The sequence below is a fragment of the Zosterops lateralis genome (assembly GCF_965231275.1).
Source record: "Zosterops lateralis genome assembly, chromosome: 13".
Taxonomy (NCBI): domain Eukaryota; kingdom Metazoa; phylum Chordata; class Aves; order Passeriformes; family Zosteropidae; genus Zosterops; species Zosterops lateralis.
The window spans coordinates 2929596-2950498 of NC_139773.1; the positions used below are offsets into that span (position 1 = coordinate 2929596).

Consider the following 20903-nt stretch of genomic DNA (forward strand, 5'->3'; position numbering starts at 1 on the left):
AAACCACTTAACCTGTCCTCTGGCAGTAGGAAGCTGTTCCCCCTTGTCCTGTCCCTCCATCCCTTGTCCCCAGTCCCTCTCCAGCTCTCCTGGAGCCCCTTCAGGCCCTGCCAGGGGCTCTGAGCTCTCCCTGGAGCCTTTTCTCCTCCAGGTGAGCACCCCCAGCTCTCCCAGCCTGGCTCCAGAGCAGAGGGGCTCCAGCCCTCAGAGCATCTCTGTGGCCTCCTCTGGACTTGCTCCAGCAACTCCACGTCCTTCCTGTGCTGAGACCCCTGGGCTGAGGCAGCTCTGCAGGTGGGGTCTCACCTGGGTGGGGCAGAGGGACAGAATCCTCCCCTGGTGCCCACCCTGAGTTCAGCCCAGGCCATGGGAGGTTTGGGGCAGGTCTGTCTTCTCCTCCAACAACGTCCCAAAGTTCCCCTGGGGCTGCTCTCACTCCATTATTTGCAGTAGTACTTTATTTAAAGTAAAGGAAGCCAGCAGTGCTCCTGGCAGTATGTGAGGCTATTTCTAGCAATGGCAGGGAAGTTTTATTTGCAGCAGCTGCAGTTTGTGCTGCATTGCTGCACTTCATCCAGTTCTGCATAAGGGGATTATGAAAGCTGAGAAGGAAATGGTGATATGGCTTGATGTTGCAATGCATAACCTGTTATATACCCTCCTCAGTCATCACTTGAAATATATACATTAATGGGGTTTTATCTGTCATCATTCTATCTGCTTTGTTCTCACTGCAATGCTTATTTACAGTACTTGTATTGCTGACTGGTTAGCTATGACCTGGTTCCAACTGGTCACTTTATTGCTATTGCTGTTTTATTGTGATTATTTTGTGTCTTTATCCTGTGAAAAAATCATTTGAAGCACCAATAAGGAGATTTTGCTCAGTCCTGGCACCTGTTGGACACTTGCTGCCTGCATTTGATGGAATAAAGTTTGTTCTTTGGCTGCAGAATATGAATGTTGGGAGTTGGAGACACACTGTAATAACACCAAGTTTCCCAACTTCATTCTGGGATGCTTCTTTAAATCCAAAGCTCAGCCTAGGATGAAGTTTTTTTCCACCCAAATATTTGCTGGCCAGTGTGTGTGAATTTGCTGGAAAACATGAGCCTTTGGCTGTTCTTCCCAGGGCTGTCCACCCTGCTCACAAAAACATGAATGTCTGAGCAGAGGAGCAGGAATGTCTGCCAGACCATCGGGATTTGGCAGCCTCTGCCTCCAGGATCCGTTGTACGGGTGTTTGTGGTGGCTGCCAGCTCAGCCAGGGTTTCTTTTTCCCATTATGGCACTTGTGTAGGAAAACTGTCCCTGTTCAGGAAGAGGACTTAGGTTGGAGTCTTTAGGGGTTTTGTTTTCTTGCATTGTGATTTCATGGCAATTCCTTTTTTTCCAGAGCATCACTTGAAAGTAAGAAGCTGCAGTGGTCTGAACCTGTGCTTAAATTTGGGAAAAGGAGGAATATTCTGCCAACAATGAAGTGTTTGCTGGGAATGCAGACACTAAATCCTATTTCTTACGTGGCTGGTAGAGCCTCTGCATCGTATCTGCCAAACAAGGGTGTGTTGTAGTGATGCTTACAGGGTTTATCTCAGGTATTTTATCCCATAATGCTGCTCTGGGTATTTCCATTACACTGGCACTTCAACTAAACTGACTCCTAGACCTTCTCTAAGTCACTGGTCTCCCATTAAAAGTCCTTCTCTTCCATATTTATATTGGGGAATGCAAACTTGATGTGCACAAAGACGTGGTCATAACTGAGCCTGGATTTTAAGACAAACTGTTGCCAAAAATTTGTTGTTTAGTTTCTCCAGGCAGAGGACCTGAGGGAATGGCTGGAACTGTGTTGGGAAGAGTTAGGTTGGCTATCAGGGAAAAGTTTTTTTCCCAGAGCAGGGTCAGGCACTCAGCTCCCAGGGAGTGGCCACAGCCCCAAGGCTTCCAGAGCCACAGCAGTCTGGACAGTGCTCTCAGATCCATGGGATTATTGTGGTGCCCTGTGCAGGGACAGGAGACAGGAGCTGGACTCGTTGGTTCCTGTAGGTCCCTTCCAACTCAGGATATTCCATGATTCTATGAGAGAATTCCCAATTCCAGGATGTTGACATGATTCCCCAGAGGGGGAAGGTGCTGTCCTTGAATAACCTCAGTCTTCACCCCAGGTAGGGTCAGTGCAAGTGTCTTACCATGACAAGATATTTTTAGTTATGCCAACTAAACATTTAGTTGTCTGTAATGAGAAAAAAAAATTATTTGAAAAGATGTTTTATAGTTTGTACTATGAGAGTTGTATTTTACACATCATTTAATTACAAGAGAGTTTGTCTGTTAGTTAGTAGAACTCACTTGGCTGCTGTTCAGTAATTGTAATTATGGAATGAAGGATTTGGTGTGCTTTTTATTGGAAGAATCCCGCTGAGTTTAATTCCATGTAGCAGTGGCTGCACTGTCATTGACAGGGAAGTGTCAGTGGAGGGATGAAGAGCATTTTAAACTTCATAAATGCTACAAATTATATGTTTGGTTGATGTGGGGAGGCCCCTTTAGTAAGGTCTTGGCTCTTTGCAATCTTTGCAACCATCATGGATCTGTTCTCCATGTCCTCCATAGGGGCAGGAGGGAGAGGAAGCGTCTCATCAGCACTTCCCAGGTGTCTTTGTCCTCTGGACTTTCCCCATCTGAAGTATCTGTAGGTCAGGTATTTGAAAGGTTCTTTTGTGGGTAGTAAAGAGCAGGAAATGCATGCACCTTTTGGTTGCTGCACCTGCTTAAAAATAGAGTATTAATTTTATGGGAGGAAACTCCATGGGTTTGAGAAGCTCATAAGCAAAAACTCCAGCTATCACAGGAAGCAAACACCACCAAGGAGTTGTTCTGCTGTGTTTACTGTCAAAGACTGATGTAAGATTAGGTTCTGTCCATGTCTACAGCCAGGACATGCTTTCTCTAAAATGTTGGAAACAAATATCACCAAATTTTAAACAAAAATAAAGGTATTTTGTCATTGAATGCCTTGAATTTAAGTTGCTTTGCCGTGTTTTGGTTTGAGGGTTCAGAGGAGGCCACAGAGATGCTCTGGGGGCTGGAGCCCCTCTGGAGCCAGGCTGGGAGAGCTGGGGGTGCTCACCTGGAGAGGAGAAGGCTCCAGGGAGAGCTCAGAGCTCCTTCCAGGGCCTGAAGGGGCTCCAGGAGAGCTGGAGAGGAACTGGGGGACTGGGGACAAGGGATGGAGGGACAGGACAAGGGGGAAACAATTTTAAACTAAAAAGAAGAGATTTAGATTGGATGTTAGGAAGGAATTCTTGGCTGTGAGGGAGGTGAGGCCCTGGCACAGGTTTCCCAGAGCAGCTGTGGCTGCCCCTGGATCCCTGGCAGTGTTCCAGGTGAGGTTGGACAGCACTTGGAGCAGCCTGGGACAGTGGTAGGTGTCCCTGCCCACGGCAGGGGGTGGCTCTGGATGATGTTCCAGGTCCTTTCCAACCCAAACCACTCTGTGGTTCTGGGAAAACCCATGTTTGCTCTTCAAGGCTCTGCAGTGGCCCCTTGAAGCAAAGAACAGCCAGGTAGGAACGTTTGCAGGTCCTTAAAGGTCAGCGTGGGGCAGCTCAGGGCTGCAGGGCAGGCCCGGGCCCTGCTCAGGCATTGCAGCACAAACACTATAAATAATCTGTGGTTTGTGCTTCTGGCCAAAAAAGCACCGCTGGGCTCGTCCCTCAGTGTGGGACACGGAGCCACAACTGAGAGAGCAAAACCCCAAGGTGTTGGTGCTTCCAGTCGTGTTTAGCTGCTATAAATTAGATTTTCAGTATTACTGTTGAACCACAGCATGAGGGGTTCCCATAAAAGCCATTTTTCTTTGCAGCCATTCAAGATGCACCTCATACCTTTGGGCTTTGGTGCTTCCTTAGGGGCCCTGATCTCTCTGTATCCGAGTGGCTCCTCATGGAAATTGAAAGTCAGAGAGATCCATCACAATGGACTTGTTTTAGCAGAGCAATTGGGGCTGGAAGATTTTATCAGGAGGTGAGAGCTATGGGTTTAAAAGCTCTTCCCAGGGCAGGAGCAATAATGGGAAGGGATTTAGCATGGCTCTAACTTAAGTACTGTACATGCAGTTTATGTTCTGGACATAATTCAATATATTTCTGTTAAAAAGCAATATAACAGGGCAAGAAGAGTGCTGGAAACTTGGTTTCAGGTGGAATGAAAACTAGGGAAAATGATCTTTGTCATCCTGCTGTATGTTTCAGTAGGAGGAAGAAATTTGTGAATGCCCTGGACACATAAAAAGGACATTAAATTTTAAAAATTCCAATATATTCCAATATTCCAATATGTTTTTCTTCCCTGTGGTGAGGTGGTGGTTTTTTTGGTGGTGGTGTTTTGGTTTTTTTTTTTTTTTTTTTTTTTTTTTTTTTTTTTTTTTTTTTTTTTTTTTTTTTTTTGTTTGTTTTTGTTTGTTTTGGGTTTTTTTTGTTTTTTGTTTTGTTTTTTTGTTTTGTTTTGGTTTTTTTTTTTTCATTTGGAATGAAGGTGTTTATGAATTTATTTTCAAGCATAAAGTATAGACTATTGGGATAAACAACTCTCAGATCTGGAAATAAATTACAGGGGATGTTGGAAACCACCTCTGTGGATGCACACATTGGGTTTCTCCAACAGAAGCTGTAGATGAAGCATGAGAATCCACATCTGATGTGCATCATGGAAATCTGGGGGGGTTAAGGTGGGAAAAGGCTTGTAAGATTTTCAATACAACAGTCACCCAGCACCGCCACCCTGTTCAGCACCAAACCATGTCCTCAAGTGCCCCATCCAGTCTTTTTTTTGAGCACTTCAGGAATGGGAACTCCACCACATCCCTGGGCAGCCTGTTCCAATGCTTGACAACCCTTTATGTGGATTTTTTTTTCCCCTAATATCCAAGCTGAACTTCCCCTGGCATTACTTGGTAACATTTCCTCTCATCCTGTCCCTGTTTCCTGGGAGCAGAGCCCGACCTTCCCTGGCTGCCTTCTCCTGTCAGGGAGCTGGAGAGAGCCAGAAAGTCCTTCCTGAGCCTCCTTTTCTCCAGGCTGAGCCCCCCCAGCTCCCTCAGCTGCTCCTGGTGCTCCAACCCCTTCTGTATTTATCTTATTTGGTGGGAAATAGATTTTAGCAAAGCTGTTCCCAATGTGCTCACACAGTTACAAGTCATTCATACTTTATGAATACATTTGATTAATGAACTCCACATTTCTCAGTAAACCAGGGAAAACGAATCTTCCAGCACTGTCTCGTCTGATATTAACCTGTTTCTTCTCCCCATCATTAATGAGCTTGATGGAATTTTGCTCCTAGTCCCTCCTGTGCCACTCCATGGAATATAACTATTAATATAAGTATTCCACAGTGGCATAGTTGAAGATTTAAGCAGTTGACTTGCTTTTCTCCTGGTATATTCATAGTATGGCTTCTAAAAAATTCAATTTACATTTCAGGTTAATAGGGAACCATTTAAAAACCCTTGTGTATTAATATATTTCTTATCCTGTGCAGCAAAGAGAAGATGAGGTTTTTATTTTTCCCTCTAAGGGTGAGGGCTAAAGGCTCCTCTGAGGGCTGGGGACCTAAAATATGTTGGCAAAGGCCTGTATTTCCACTTGTTCTTTAACCACAGAGCTGCTATTCCATAAGGGAATGCAGCTGTTATTCTGTAGGAGAATATTGCCATTATTCTATGGAGGAATAACATTCAGTTTGGATGATCTGTAGAACAGTGTTTTATTGCCAGATAAGAACAAGTCACCGTGGTGTTTTCCCAGTTGCCGAGGTTTGGAAAATAACCTTTTTTCAGGAAAGACATTAAAATAATCCTTATTCTGACTGTAATCTGGAATTAATCCAGATTGCATCAATATTCAGTCGAGAACGAGGAGGCTGCAAACCTCTGGGATCAGGAGGAACGTGGAGCATTCAGCCAGGAAACTGTTAATCCCCTTTTTTCCCTCATCCCGATAGGCATCTCTTTGTGCAGGAGGGCTGGAGGAGGAGGAATGGAGCTGCTCTCTCCTGCCTTCTCCAAACTGCTGGATCACCCTCCGGGTCCAGAGGGACTCCCAGCTCCTACAGAGGAACGTATTGAATTTTGTTTCCTTCCAAATGTTGAGCCCTGGCCAGTAAAAGCTTTGGTCTCCCCAAGAATCCTCGGAATGCTGTTATGGAGTTTTGTCCATTGAGCTGCTCAGCAGCCTCAAATCAATGAGTCAGTAAAGGGCAATCAAATGAACAGAAGATAATTTGTTTTAGAGAAGTTATAACTCGTTTTCTGAGGTTGAACTATTATATTCTGCCCCGCTTGCAGAGGACAGGGTGTTCTGGTCGGGTCTGTATGGATTAGACACGTATAAATTGAATTAATAGCACTTTTTTTATAGCCCAACAGTCCTGCTAAAGAAACCCTGTGAGTAAAGCAAACAAAAATGTATTAAGTTGTCTCAAATCAAACACCAGACGTTTCTCCAGCTACTTGTTGGCCCATTCCCAGCGTGCCGGGCCTGGAGAGTCACCGAAGTTTGCACAAGAAGGGATCCAAAGACCTTTCTCATTTATATCAGCACCAAAGAAAAAAGCATGAAAGAGGGACATTATGAGCTGTGATTTCTGGAGTCATTCGGGTTATAACATATCATGTGGTCTGGCACATTCATCCCCAAGAAAGCTCATAAAAAACGAGGAATCTCGCTGTTCCCCACTCCTATATTTGAAATGTTTTCTCATAAATTTCCTTGCTATGGAATAAGAAAGATTGATTCCTGAGCAAGGCTCTTCCCGAAAGAAATCCTAATAAATAGACTTTTTTTGTCTCTATGAGCAATTACTTAGGATAGAAATACAGGGAATCGAATTAGAAAATCTCCTTAATATTGCTCTTTGCTTAAATTCTTTATTAAATTTTATGAAAATTTATTATATGAGATTGTATAAAACTGTGCTGCCTCCTGTTTGGTCTGTTCAGGTTCATCTTCCTGCTTCTCTAACAAGCATTAATTAGGTGTGTAGAAATTTTATCTCATTGCCTTAAGATGGTTTCTCAGAACATGAGTGATCCCATAGAAGAGAAATGCTCATAACCTAATTAGTACTATTTAAAACTAATACCTAAATATAAGGTGATGCACTTGCATATCTTGAATATTCTGCTTAAAAGCTTCTTGCTGTGTCTCTGCTCGCTGAAATACCCGGAGGTAAATCCTTTGGAAATCTTAAACACCATCCTGTCTTTTAATACCAAAATTCCTGTTTTGGGGACAGGATGACTGGATTTTCATCTCCAGGAGAGGTTTGGGGCTTCAAGGGAGATGTGGGTGCCTTCAGTGTCCTCTGGAGGGTGGGTTGAGGAGGTATGCTGGGTGCAGGGAGGATTTTTGGGGTGAATAAGCAAGAAAAACATGTGAACAGCCTGAAAAGATGTGAATGCTCTGCAGGGTTCCTGAACTGCAGCTCTGGAATCATCCCTCCAGAATAACCTGTTTGCTCGGCGGGTTTCGGCTCTCCCAGAACCTGCTGTAGTCAGCTAAAGCAGATTCATATGCAGTAGTTGGAGTTTAAACAAATCCCTGTATTCAGATAGGGGAAAAATCTTGTTGTTATTCCATGGCAAACCTCTGTGGGTTCTTAAATCATTAAATCTGAGCAAATTGGGAAATAAATCAGCCTGGGAAGGGAACCGGATCATGCACAGGCAGGACGTGTCCAATACCCTTTCTCCAAGGTCTCATTTCGTTTGGCCTTTATATTCTGCTTTTAGTTGGGAAGTTTAATCCACAAAGGTCATTTGAAAAGCTTCAGATTATAGATGGCAAGCCCTTTTAATCTTTTCTAATAAATAGCTGAGCAGGGAATAAATCTATTGGGAGCTGAGCTATGATGTTAAGCCTCAACACAAAATGCCCATACATGAGCAAGACTTAGAAATTATCTCTGAAATTATAATTACCCTAAATAAATTTGACTTAGAAGAAAAGGTGTATGATTATGAAAACTTTTTTAATAAATGAATCATTAATTGGACCTGGTGGCTTGGCAGATTCTGTCACCTTGCTTCAGATGATTATGAAAGTGATTTAGGCACAACTGAAAACAGCAGTTTCGGTTCAGAGGTTTCTTTTAAATGGCAAAAATTACTCTCTTCAGTCAGTGCTTTGGTAAGGCAGGGTTGGAATAAAAGCTTTGCATAATAAAGACTTAAAAGCATTTTGATTTTGGAAAAGCTACAGCAGCAAATGGAAACGAGGGTGTCTGAAATGCTGCAAATACTCTGGGTTATGCCAGTGCTGTGTATGACATTGTCTAATATCTGGATAGCCTTCAAAGCATTTTCCCCCCTAATTCCACATATAATTAAAAAGCAGCTTCCTCTACCTCATTAAAATGTAGAGTCCTGTTGGAGCAGGGTACTTGTATATTTATTTAAATGAATAAAGCACAGCTTTAATGCAGACTGTAATAACTTCAAACATTAAATCTCTTCTCTGCAGCTCACATTTTATTTTTAACCATTGTTTAGCTTCTCTTCGTGAACACCAGCTTGCAAAGGAACATGGTGCCCAGCAGCTTGTTGGATTATATTATGAACCCCTCAACAAACTTTCCCCATCCTCCCTTTTTTTTTGATGTGAAATGATAGGAAAATCCCCCAAGTTCAGTTGTGAGTGACGCCCATGGAAATCAGGCAAGGCGGTGACTTTTCCAGCATAATGATGGGATCTCCCTCTTTTCACAGGCATTTGGAAATGCAAAAACAGCCCATAACAACAACTCCAGTCGCTTTGGCAAATTCATCCAAGTGAATTACCAGGAGACAGGCACCGTGAGAGGGTAAGTGGGAGCAGGGGGAGGGTGCTGGATGTACCCAAACCTCAACAGGCTGCAGGAGGGTGTTAATTGCTTTGGCCAGGATCTCTCCCAAAATGGAGATAGGACATAAAAAAATCACAGGTTTTAACTTACTAAAATCTGCTGGTATGGAAATATTGGTGCATCCAAGGTGGGTGCTGAGGTGTGGATACACCTGAGCTGCCTTCAAGCCAGCTGCGCTCTACTTAATCCTCATGTCAAAGTTTTAGTGAACCTGAAAAGCAACATCTCCTCTTCAGGCAGGAGTTAAGGCAGAAAAGGGGAACGTTTTAGCTGGGATGGGGTGGGGGCTGAGCAGTAGATGTGGAGTGAAAGGTTTGGCTCAGGCTCAGGAGCCAAGGGGAGGATTTAATCACTGGCTGGGAGTCCTGGAGGCCATTGAGCCACACTCTTGCTCTCTGCCTGATTCCCCCCAGGCTCTCCCTGCAAGTCTCTCCTTAACTCAGCCCTTGACAAGTGAAGGCTTCTTTTTCCTCCCAGGCCATTGCAAGGAGATCCTTGTCTCCACTGTGGTTCTCCTCAGTTTATTTCAGATTTGGAAATTTGAGAGCAGACCTGAGGTGAAGAATTTTGGGGTAGTGATTGATGAGAAGCTCATGGACATGTGCACTGGGAACCCAGAAACCTGCCATGGCCTGGGCTAATCCCTCAGCAGGGAAAGGGGGAATTCTGCCCCTCTGCCCTGCTCTTGTGAGACCCCACCTGCAGAGCTGCCTCAGCCCTGGGGGCCCAGCACAGAGAGGATGTGGAACTGCTGGGCAAGTCCAGGGGAGGCCACAGAAATGCTCTGAGGGCTGGAGCCCCTCTGCTCTGGAGCCAGGCTGGGAGAGCTGGGGGTGCTCACCTGGAGAGGAGAAGGCTCCAGGGAGAGCTCAGAGCCCCTGGCAGGGCCTGAAGGGGCTCCAGGAGAGCTGGAGAGGAACTTTGGAGTGACAGGACACAGGGAATGGTTTCCCACTGCCAGAGGGCAAGGCTGGATGTGATACTGGGAAGGAATTGTTCCCTGTGAAGGTGGTGAGGCCCTGGCAGAGGTTTCCTGGGGGAGCTGTGGCTACCCCTGGATTCCTGAAAGTGTCCAAGGCCAGGTTGGACGGGGCTTGGAGCACCCTGGGATAGTGGAAGGTGTCCCTACCCATGGCAGGGATGGAACTACCTAAACCCAGCTTTCTCTGTAGCTTTAGATAATTTCCATGGCATCAGATCATCACCCAGGAGCTGTAATTGAGAAGGGCCTCGATAACTCCCCTTTTTGTCCAGGTTATCTGAGTCAGTTGGAAAAATGAGGAGTAGAAACAGCATTTCAAGGGCTGTATAATTTCTGCAGCTGGCTAAGAGACCTCTTGCTGGGGCTTCTGTTGTTATTTTAGAGAATTGCTTTTAAATTTTTTTGCTTTCTTATTTTCCAGCAGAGCAATATCACACAAAGAGCTGCCATTAATTTTTCAGTGAGCTTGGGTACTCCACGTCCTTTCCCACTGGTTTTGCATCCTACGTCAAACCTGATGCTCTTTTTTTCCCCCTTATTTAATTCTGGTGCACAGTTCTCTTAAAAGAGTAAACCTCATTTTTTTAACACTTCCTGGGTAACAAGAATCCAACAGATGCCTTAACTATGTATTATCTTGGCATGATGTAGCAGCACTGTGGTTGTGGCCTCTATTTTTATTTGGCAGAGATATGCAAATAGCATTATATTCCTGTATTCCAGTTGATAAAATAGGAGGCATTTTCTTTGCTTTTTAAAAAATGAGCTTTCTTGGTCTTTGGCTGCACAGTGTGATGTGACTGTACTCTGCTATGAGCTTGCAGTGCTCCCCCAGTGAAGAGATGTTTAAAGAAAAATATAAGCATTTTAAAAACAAAAAAGTATGTAGCATACAAGCCCATATTTTTTCCTGTGAAAGAAGATTTTTATAAAAACTTACACTTCTTTCTTAGCACAGCCCAAATCAATTATCACCCTGTGTTCTGCATATCAGTAGCTTTGGTAATGGAACTATAAACTGCAGCCCCAAATCAGAGTTTTACTCTCTTCAGAAGTTGAAAATAGCAGTTGAAAATTTGCTTACAACCCCTCTGAGTATAATCACCCAAAACTTGAAGAGGTGGAACAGGCAAGGAGGTTGAGCAGGACCCAACCCCACCCCATGAGATGAAGTCTTGGATGGTCTCTCAGGCTGGTGGAACAGGAGCAGTGCTGCAGTTCAGGGCATTCCCAGGAGGCTTCCTGAAGTTTGGACATCCTGGTCCATGCTAAGCCAGGCCTGGAGGAAGGTCTTTGCAACCTCTTCAGTCCCCATGAGATGATCAAAGGCTTTGACAAGATCCATGAAATGGCAGAAGAGCCAGACGGGAGAGGCTTTAGAGCCAGCTAGGAGGGGTTTAAATCAAAGCCCAGTGAAATACAGGCTCTCTGTGATTAAATCAGTGTTTTACACAAGATCATTCCCTTAGAGCTCCTTTTCTTTGCTCTTAAAGGTAGAACTGACATAGCTGACAGTGGTAGTAAATAAGAAGAAATTTGGAGACATTTTTAAGACATTAAGTTGGTTTTCCTACTCACTGTCCTGTTACAAGAAGAGGCAAATGTTGTTCTTGGGACATGGATTCATTGTGACCTTTGCAGTAAGCAAGGGAGCATTTTACCAAAATAACATTGTAATTGCATCTATTAAAACAATTTTAAAAATTAAATATAAAATAAAAATTTAAACTAGAAACTTTCTAAAATATTTTTAAGTGAAACTAAAATTTAAAACAAACAAATAAACAAATGAATTAAATTCCCCTGACTTAAATAGTGATTGGGACCAGATGACCTTCAGAAGACCTTTCCAATCTAAATTATTGTCTAAGAATGATTTTTGGGGTGGTTTATAATCAGAGCAGAAATGACAGGTGTGGGGATGAGTGCCAAGGGCATGGATATTTTACAGGCTGTTGTAGAGCAGTGTCTGAGCCATTATCCAGTGGGATTTCATCAGTGGCATCTGGGATGCTCTTATTCCCTGACCCTGCATTGAATTCATGGCTTGGAAAGGAAAAATTGGGTTCAAGTTAGAAAGGGAACATAAAAACTCCATCAACATGTGGGTGAGGAATATCCATAGACTGTTCCCAGGTTCCACTTGAGGAATAAACAGGAATACAGCTTTGCTGCCTCTCTTCCTTTACTCCTCCATGATCAGAGCATTCCATGGGGTGTTGGATTTGCCACTTCCAGTAGCTTCTCCCATGAGTTGCCATAAGAATTTTCACAAATCCTCTGCAGCATGTCCAAATGATTTATATTTTAGTTTTTATGGAAAGAAGGGAAGAAGTTGTGCTGGAGGTAATAATTAGATCTGGCTTTCCAATCTATGGTGGAGGGGCAATTATGGAAGCAGCTCCTTCTCCCACCATGCCCGAGGTTCATTGGGTTTCCCAATTCCTACACAGCTCCAGCTGTCAGTGCCACGTCACTGGGCATTTGTCACCAGAAAAGCACAGCTCCATCCTCCAAACTGCCACTTAGAACTCCAGCTTCTAAATCCCTGTCATTACTGGTTAGGTTTGTTTGGAAGAAAAAAACCTGTAGAAGCTTTGTTTAACTCGACAAACCTGAAAGAAGTATTTAATATGTAGATAAAGCGTGTTTGTTGTGGAGGCTCTTAGGAGAAAATGTAAACTGCAATGAGGAGCTTTCGCAATTGTTTATTTTTTTTGACCGGAGCCAGAAGTTAATAAACCAAATTTTTGGTGGGAAGTGGCTCTTCTGGAAGAGGGAATGGGGATTTGGGGACCGATTCTGCAGTTAAATGGTATCTTCCACACTTCTGCACGTAGATGTGTTTCCATGTGCACGGCTCCTGGGCTGCAGGCAATGGGATTTTGCTGGCTTTGGATGAAATAGGGATCCGAGCTCCTTCCTTGCGGACAACATTTCTCTTGCCCATAGGCTGACGCATCTGAGATCATGTTTTTCAGATCCAAGTTAGTTTTGGCTTGGTATCAAACCAAAAAACCCTCAAAAGCCAAACATAATATTGGTCTTGTTCTGCCGAGGAAGAAATTTATATAACTAAGTGAAACAAGGCTGAAACTTCTTTGTGTGAGTACCAAGGCTGAAGCCCCTGGTAAAGCTGTGTTCGTTGAAGCTGAGTATCAGGTCAATGAATGATGCTTTGATTTTTCCCTTGCAGAGCTTATGTTGAAAAATACCTCCTGGAGAAGTCCCGACTGGTCTATCAGGAGCACAACGAGCGGTGGGTGCCTCTGTTTTGCCCAAGGCTTGGGTTTAACTCCTAAATGTGGCACAGATAACTTAAATCCCTGGTGGAGCTGGCACAGGGGATCAGGATTTTCATGCTCTTAACCCTGCGCTGCAAAGATTAATGATGCATTTTATATTTTAATGTTTTGTTGTTTAGGGACAAATGTGCTAATGGAGGGAATAAACTCCATTATTTTATCAACAGTCTTTGATTTACCATGGAATCATAGAATGGGTTTTATTGGAAGGGACCCTTAAAGATCATCTCGTTCCAACTCCTGCCATGAGCAGGGGACCTTCCACTACAATATTGTTACATTTCATTTAATTTTCATTGTCTTTATGGCAGATAGATTATTATCATTATTACCACTTCATTCTTGTGCAACTTGCGAACCGCTTAATATGTCATTTTAGGAGAGAAACATGGTATTTTCATTCTTCTTTCCAGTTCACTGAAGCCTTCAGAGGGGCCTCTAGAAAGAGCCAAAATTATACAGAGAATGAACTTATATGTTCTTTCGTAATTTGCTGCATATTCTTTGCTGCATATTCCTCTCCTCTCTCAGTAATTATTATTCCAGTTTAAAATAATTTTGCTGCCTTTAGTTGTCTTTCAACTCTTGGGACTTCTGGCTGTGTTTCCCTTTGGAGACAGATGTGTGAGTTTTCTGGAATGCTCCAGGGCTGTTCCTGGAGTTAAAGGAGCATCTACAGCTTTGACAAACATCCTCTTGGGTGTTGCAAGATGATTAAACTTGGATCCTCTTGGAAGACATCCAACATAAAAGCACAGTTTTAATTTTAGAAAGAAATGGTGTAAATCTGTGTTAGAGTCGTCTAGAAGCAGAACAGATGAGTGTCCCTCGGGGTGGGTTTAACATTAGTGATATTCAGGTATTTTGAATATTTGAGTTTTTGAATATTTGAAGATTTTTCAGTCATCTCTCATGGAACTGCAACTGCAAAGTTGTTGCCTGTTTAATGGTAACAAGGTATGAAAAATTATAATTTCTGCATTGCAAGGAAATATGTTGTGATTCCAATAAAAGACGTCAGGCTCTAATAAAGGAGCCAAGAACAGTTGGGCTCTGCTCCCAGGGGACAGGGACAGGACAAGAGGAGACATCCTCAGGCTGGGCCAGGGAGGCTCAGGTTGGACATCAGAGGAATTTCTTCTGGGAAATTGGTAGGGGCTGCCCAAGGATGTTTGGAGTCCCCATCCCTGGAGGTGTCCAAGGAATCACTGAATGTGGCACTCAGTGCTCTGGGCTGGGAACAAGATGGGGAAGATGGGTTTGGGCAGAGGTTGGACTCGATGGTCTGGGAGGTGTTTTCCCACCTAAATGATTATGGGGCTTCTGTGAAAGATGAAGGCATTGCACATGGTTGTCTGCAGGAAAACCTGATCATCCCAGCTAGAAATTCTTCAAGTAGCTTCTAGGGCAGTGGCTGTCCTTGGATGGAGAAGAGGGATCTTATTCTCCCTTACATAATTGAGTCTGTTCCATCCCTGCACAGCAGGAACAGACCAGCTCTAAACAGTGTCAGGCCTGAGCTTGGGAGCTGGAAAATCAGGTTGGGAGGTTTCTGTGTGCCTCTGCTCAGTGCTGCTGCTCATTTTCATGTCTAACAGCTTTTGTTTTTCATTTGTCACCAGGAACTACCATGTATTTTATTACCTCCTGGCAGGAGCGAGTGAGGAGGAGAGATCAGCATTTCACCTGAAGCAGCCAGAGGAATATCATTACCTTAACCAGGTGGGAGTACTATACAGGAATACAATCCATGGTCTTGCCTTTTCTTCTGCTGATATTTAATGCTAACAGAGAAGAGGTGTGGAGTAGTAAAAGTGGGGGTTTTTAAAGGTGTGGAGCAGTAAAAGTTGGTTTTAATGGCTTATAGGAAGTCTTCCATCATTGGAATAATTCTGCATTAGCAATTTGAACACCTGGTAGTGTTTCAGGGAAAAAATAATCACTGTTTTCTGTACCTGGGATACATTGAATATATTGAGTTTTTGATTGCTGGAGGGAGAAACAGTCAGAATTTCCTGTTCTCTGTGTGAATGTCATTTACTCATTAATATCTGTCTCCTGAGCAGGAGAAAAGGGGAAAATGTGGCATACTGGGATATAACACCTTGCATGAGGAAGTCCTAATTCTGTACCTTCTGGCTGGCTTTTAGCAGGACCCTTTGAATTTAACAATAGAACAAGTCTAATATAACTAAAACCACAGCAGCCATTGAAAACCTGGGAATTAATGATGGATGAGATGCTACCAGCAGCCAAATAAACTCAGTTTACATGATGATAATTTTATAATAAAGTGATTTACTTCAGATATTTAGGCAGTTATCCAGTGACTCTTGCAAGTAGGGACTTCAAAAAGACCAAAAAGAGGAGGAATATGTGGAAGAGGAGTTAAGTTACATGTTGATTTTAACTAATTGCAATTTTCTTGGTGCTGAAACACGAGGAGCAATAAAGAGTGATTTTACCCCTAAACTGGAGAGAAACTTGGACCCACAGCCCAACCCAAACATCCTTTAGTCTTTTTTGAAATATGACTTCACTCAGGAATAGCTCTCAATTACCAGGGACTTTTAAATGATGTTTTTAAAGCGGGCAATCAACACCCAAATCCATTGTATATTAACGACTCCCACACAGCCATGGCAGGGTTGGGAAATATTCCCAAGTGAGGAACACTCCGAGGGCTGGAGGTTCTTTGCTGGAGTCCCCGTGCCTCAGGCGTTGGTTGGAGAACGTGGTGTGATCTCCAGCACCATCTGTGCCACAGCTTTGCAGTGGGAAGATGCCAAGATGGAATGTTTTTGTTGGATTCCCAGGTTTTGTTGGGCCATCCAGTCGCTTTCTGTTAGTTGAAAACATTGATTTTAATGACAGTTCTTTTCTTTTACATAGCAGTTTAAGAGGGTTTATATTTAAAGGAAGATTTGAAATCTAACGGCACGTTGTGTGAGGAACCAGTAGGAATATTATAGTTTACAGTGAAATGTTTATTTTAATCAAAATTAAGGTGCTGTGGGACAAGTAAGTTGGAGAGGGCTGCTAAGATCAGTCCAGTGGGTCAGGGAAGCAAACTCTGGACTTCCCTGGAGATAGTGTATGGACAGTAGTGACACTCTGAGCTTTTGTCAGGTTTTTAAATAATTTTTTAATAATTATGATTAGAGTTAACACTGACAACTATGGAAAAACAGCACCTTTAGATGAGGTCTGGGCATGGTTTCACATGAAGACCATCTGACAGTGCAGTAGCAGCTTTTCCCTGCTCTGCAAGAGGAAGGAAAAGGAAAATAAGGAGAAAAAGGAGATAGTGGAGAAATGGAAAAAGAAACTTGGGAAACATTTAAGAGAAAAATTATAAAATGACCCTTGAACATTTGTAGTCTCTTCTTAATTGTGTCCTGGAGAAGACCCTGCCTTTTTAAAAGGAAAACGAACCAGCTCAGACATGAACTGTTTTACTGAAAATTAAATATTCATATAGAGAAGCCATAAAATATTGAACCAGGCCCCTGAAGTGAAGGAGTGACTCAGTCCTGAGTCAGGCTTTACTTTCCTCCTCCCAGGTTCCTCAGCTCTTGTTCTGTTATGCAAAACAAATGGGGAGTTTGCTTTGCAGATGAGAAATAATCTGTTCAGATACTTCACCAAAATCTGCTCTGTAAATGCAGGGAGCAGATTGAAAATAAAGATTTCAATTTATTTTTAAATGAAAATTTTCTCAAAGTATACCCTGAATATGGGGGATTTTTCCATCTCTCCCCCAATGTCAGGTGCACCCACCCCTGTGCACCCTGCAGCTCACTGAATATTTTCTGTGCTGGTTGTTAACTTTTATCCATTTAGAAATCAATCATTTTCAGGTTTAGATCCTTATTTTTAGCTCATCAGGAGCTCCAGTGCCATCTCTCTCCCTGTTGGGATTGGTCATTGACACATGCTTTGACCTCCCTCAACTCCATCTCTGCCTGATTGGAAAAAGACAGAAATTCCTAAAAATTTCACTTCTGCTGCACTTGTGTGTGTCTGGAGCCGAGGTTGAGAGTAGAAACAAACCAAATCTGTTCTTCAGTGGGATGTTGGCATCAGTGGCTTTTCAGCTCCAGGTACACCAAGGATTTCCCTAACTCTGTGAGAGAAGAAAAGGTTTCAGTATCCATTAGGATTATTGATGAGAGGGTCTCGCTGATGCACTGTGAGCAGGAACCAGCACCAGGAATGCAAAAGCATCATAAATCTTCCCTTAAAACAAATAAAACTCAGGAATTACTCTGCGGAATAACAACACTTATTTTCCTGGTTAAGGGAGCAGGTTGTTGGGGTTATTTGGGGGGGAACACAGCTTAACCCGCTCTGCCTTGCTTTCAGATGACAAAGAAACCCCTCAGACAGAGCTGGGATGATTATTGCTATGACTCGGAGCCGGTCAGTACAAGAACCCACCTCTTCCATGTTGCTGGTGCAGGGCTGCTCTCACTTGAGTGTTTTAGGGACACAAAGAAAGCCAAATCCAATTAAGTTTAACCCATTAATCACCCTTTGGCCTGCAGTGGTGTTGCTTGTGATGGTACAGATTTTTTTTTCCCTTGCCCTTTTCTGGTTCCTTCCATCTGGAAAGCTTCTTCAACAGTTGGAGATGGTCAGCTCTCAACAGTCATCTCAGTTTTAGAAAGCTAAGGGAGTTTTCATTCCTTCCTGATAGGATACATGATGATTTATGGAAATTGTGATGTGGCAGCAATGTGAAAATCGAAATTCCATTCCAATAAAACAGCAAATCAGTGTCTTGAAGCCCAAAGAGCTGCTTCAGGTCATGCTGTTTGTAGTGGTGTATCTGCTCTCCAGCTTCCAGGAAAAAACAGACAAACCCAAAAACATCCCCCCAGCCATTTGTGAGAAAATCAAATCCTGATATTGTTCAGGTTTCAAAAACAATTCCATCTCCTAAAATACTTCTGTTGATATGATCATCCTTTCCAAATGGATCGCCCCAAAAAAGGGAATGGTAAAGCTTTTCCCCCTTCTGCGGCTCCTCCTGCGCCACCGACGTGCTCTGGGTGTCTGTGTGTCCCGTGGGTGTGTCCTGCATGTGGAAGCATGTTTGGCATCAGCTGCTTGTCCTTCCTGCTGGTTCTCCCATGTGCTTGATGATTGCATAAGTCTTGCTGATGCATCTTGAAGAGTGAGTGGTGATCTGAGAACTAACTGGGATTCACTCAGGCTAAACAAGTGTCTTAACAGCAACATTTCCCTGCAAATCCTTAGGAGGGGAGGAGGGAATTTCCCTCACAAGGTTAAAAACATTGAGTATTGGATTGGCATCCTTAATCCATCAGCATCCTTAGGAGTCCTGCAGGAGCAGGGAGTGATGAGCAGATGCTGTTCTAGACCTTAATTCCTTTATAAGTTGGAAAGCCCTTAATTGCTTTAGGAATGGGTTGGGACAATTTGCTGAAGGAATTAAAATTAAAACAACCGTGAAATTTGGTACCTTCTCCTGGCATCACCAGGAGCACCCTGCCAGCCTGGGAGCTGCCATGTCTGTGTCCTTATTCTGTACAACAAAACCACGTGTCATTACCATTTGGCTGTTTATTTGCTAATTTATTTAGGATCGTTTTATTTGGGATCATTTTCTGTGACAGTCCTGGTTTCAGTTTATTTGGTTTCAGTTGATGATTCACTCTTAAGCCTACCCTGGGCTTCTCCTCATACGCATGGATTCAACCTGCTGCAGACACTAAGTTTATAGAGAAACTCTGTTCTAGCCTCTTTAAATTTTCCATGGAAATCCATGGATCGCTTCAACATGACTATAGGAAAGCAGGGGACTCACTTTTGCTGGGAAACTAATTGCTCTGGCAGGGCATTAACGGCAAGTTAGGTCTGTAGGGATGGACTTTGTGATGCTTGTCTGCTCTAATATCAAGGACACTCCTCTATTTTATAATTATCCTTCATTTATCATCCATTAGGAAGCAGTCCCATGCTGGAACACTGCAGAGAGCATCCGCTTTTAAGTAGAGAATTTGCTAAAAGTCTTTCCATGCGGATTAATGAGTCGGGCAATTGTTATGTAAATCGTTAATTAAATGCCTTGGGCGTAGATTGTGCTACTTCGGAGTTGTCCGGGGTATTTTGCTGTTGACTCGTGACTTCATTTTGGAGGAATGATGCCAGAAAATGAAAATGTATCCTGGAATGTGGAGTGCCACTAAAAGCACCACTTGGTGTCTTTAAAAAAAGCTTTAAACCAGCCTAATTTGCAGGATTTTGTGGGTGTGTTGTTGTCCTGCCAAGTCCAGGTCCTGCCAGAACGAGGGTGGGAAGTTCTGCTGAGTTCTCAGTGTAAGTGCAGTGGCTGAGGGAGCCAGGGTTGGAGCTTAGGAGGGACGAGGTCTTGTCCTGAGGTTTTATGGTGTGAATAATCAGTGCTGGTGCCTGTGCTGTCCCTGCTCTTGGTGATGTCATTGTCGTGTTCCTTTGGATCAACTCTGGAACAGGGTCGTTTCCAATCACCTCCTAATAGAAGGTGAAAATTCCCTTTTCTAATGACTGTTTCCTAAAACAGGCTGGTATTTTCTTCTGGAATTTCAATCCTCGCCTTCATCGATGCCGTGCATGGTTTTAAATGGTTTTACTGTTCGACAGCTCCAAATTCACTTTGCCCATGGAGCATTAACTTGTCCCCGAGGACAATTGATAGAAAAATTTCGATTTTGTTGTCCAATTGCACTTCTCTGGCTTTTAGTGCAGTTGTGTGGGAGTCTCCTATGTTGCAATAAATATTTTAAATATGTCAACAATACAATAAATAATACAAATAAATATATATCTTAAATAAAAGTTTTCCACTCTAATTATAATTATGGCTGTAATGATGCTCTGGAGTGGGACGAAGAACTTTGTTGATATGGATGAAGAACTATGTTGATATGAGGCTTTAAGTGCTGTAAAACACAAAGCTGATATTATAAAATAACTTCATTCTGTATATTGTGTATTTCTGATGAGTTTTCTGAACTATCAGTACAAGTGGCTTATCAATGATTTACATAACCCTATTTAATGCAGATGTTCCTAATTATTTGTGCAAAAATTTTTTGCACATTTCCTTGTGTGATAAATATAATGTTCAGGAAATGATCAAAATAAACTATGTGCATTCAGCTGCTTAATTAATTCCAACTGCAGCTACAATTTTTACGTGTATTATTTTAATAAGCTTTTAATAGATTTTTATAGAATTTTTATTTATATTTACTTACACTTGGATTAACTTGTTGAAAGTCTCTAATTACTTGTAGAAATCTTGATTTAAGTGTTAGTAAAATACTTTGAGGTTTAAAATAGCACAGTGTTGTGTGCTACACAATGAACTAATTTTGATTCATAGGTGGGTAGTTTTTATAGGCAGCAATGGGTAGAATATTAAATATAGGCTTGAAAGGCAGAGAGAAGAATAAATAGTCCATGGGAGGCCTACAGTGAGCCAAAGCAGAAGAAATTTGGCATTAATCATCTATATATTCATTTAAAGAGCATTTCTGTTCCCTAAATACTGGTTCGGGACAACTTTGGTTGGGTCTGGAAGGCACTGGATTTTTCTGAACTTGTCAGTGACTGATATCAAAGAAGAACTAAACTGTTCAGGCACGTGAGCCTCCAAGAAGTATAAAATATCCTGGATTTCAAATTCTCCGAAATTTGAAATA

The 20903-nt window shown here is 42.7% G+C and overlaps 1 protein-coding gene across 6 annotated transcripts in view; it reads left to right on the forward strand.

The window, feature by feature from the left end:
- MYO9A (myosin IXA) overlaps window positions 1–20903 on the forward strand; it is a 140606-nt gene that overhangs the window by 21234 nt on the left and 98469 nt on the right. For all 6 annotated transcript variants that reach the window (XM_083871017.1, XM_083871018.1, XM_083871019.1 and 3 more), the window contains exons 2-5: window positions 8768–8862; window positions 13083–13145; window positions 14814–14913; window positions 17557–17613. In XM_083871017.1, the coding sequence (XP_083727143.1) occupies window positions 8768–8862; window positions 13083–13145; window positions 14814–14913; window positions 17557–17613 (315 nt within the window). The remainder of the gene's footprint in view (window positions 1–8767; window positions 8863–13082; window positions 13146–14813; window positions 14914–17556; window positions 17614–20903) is intronic.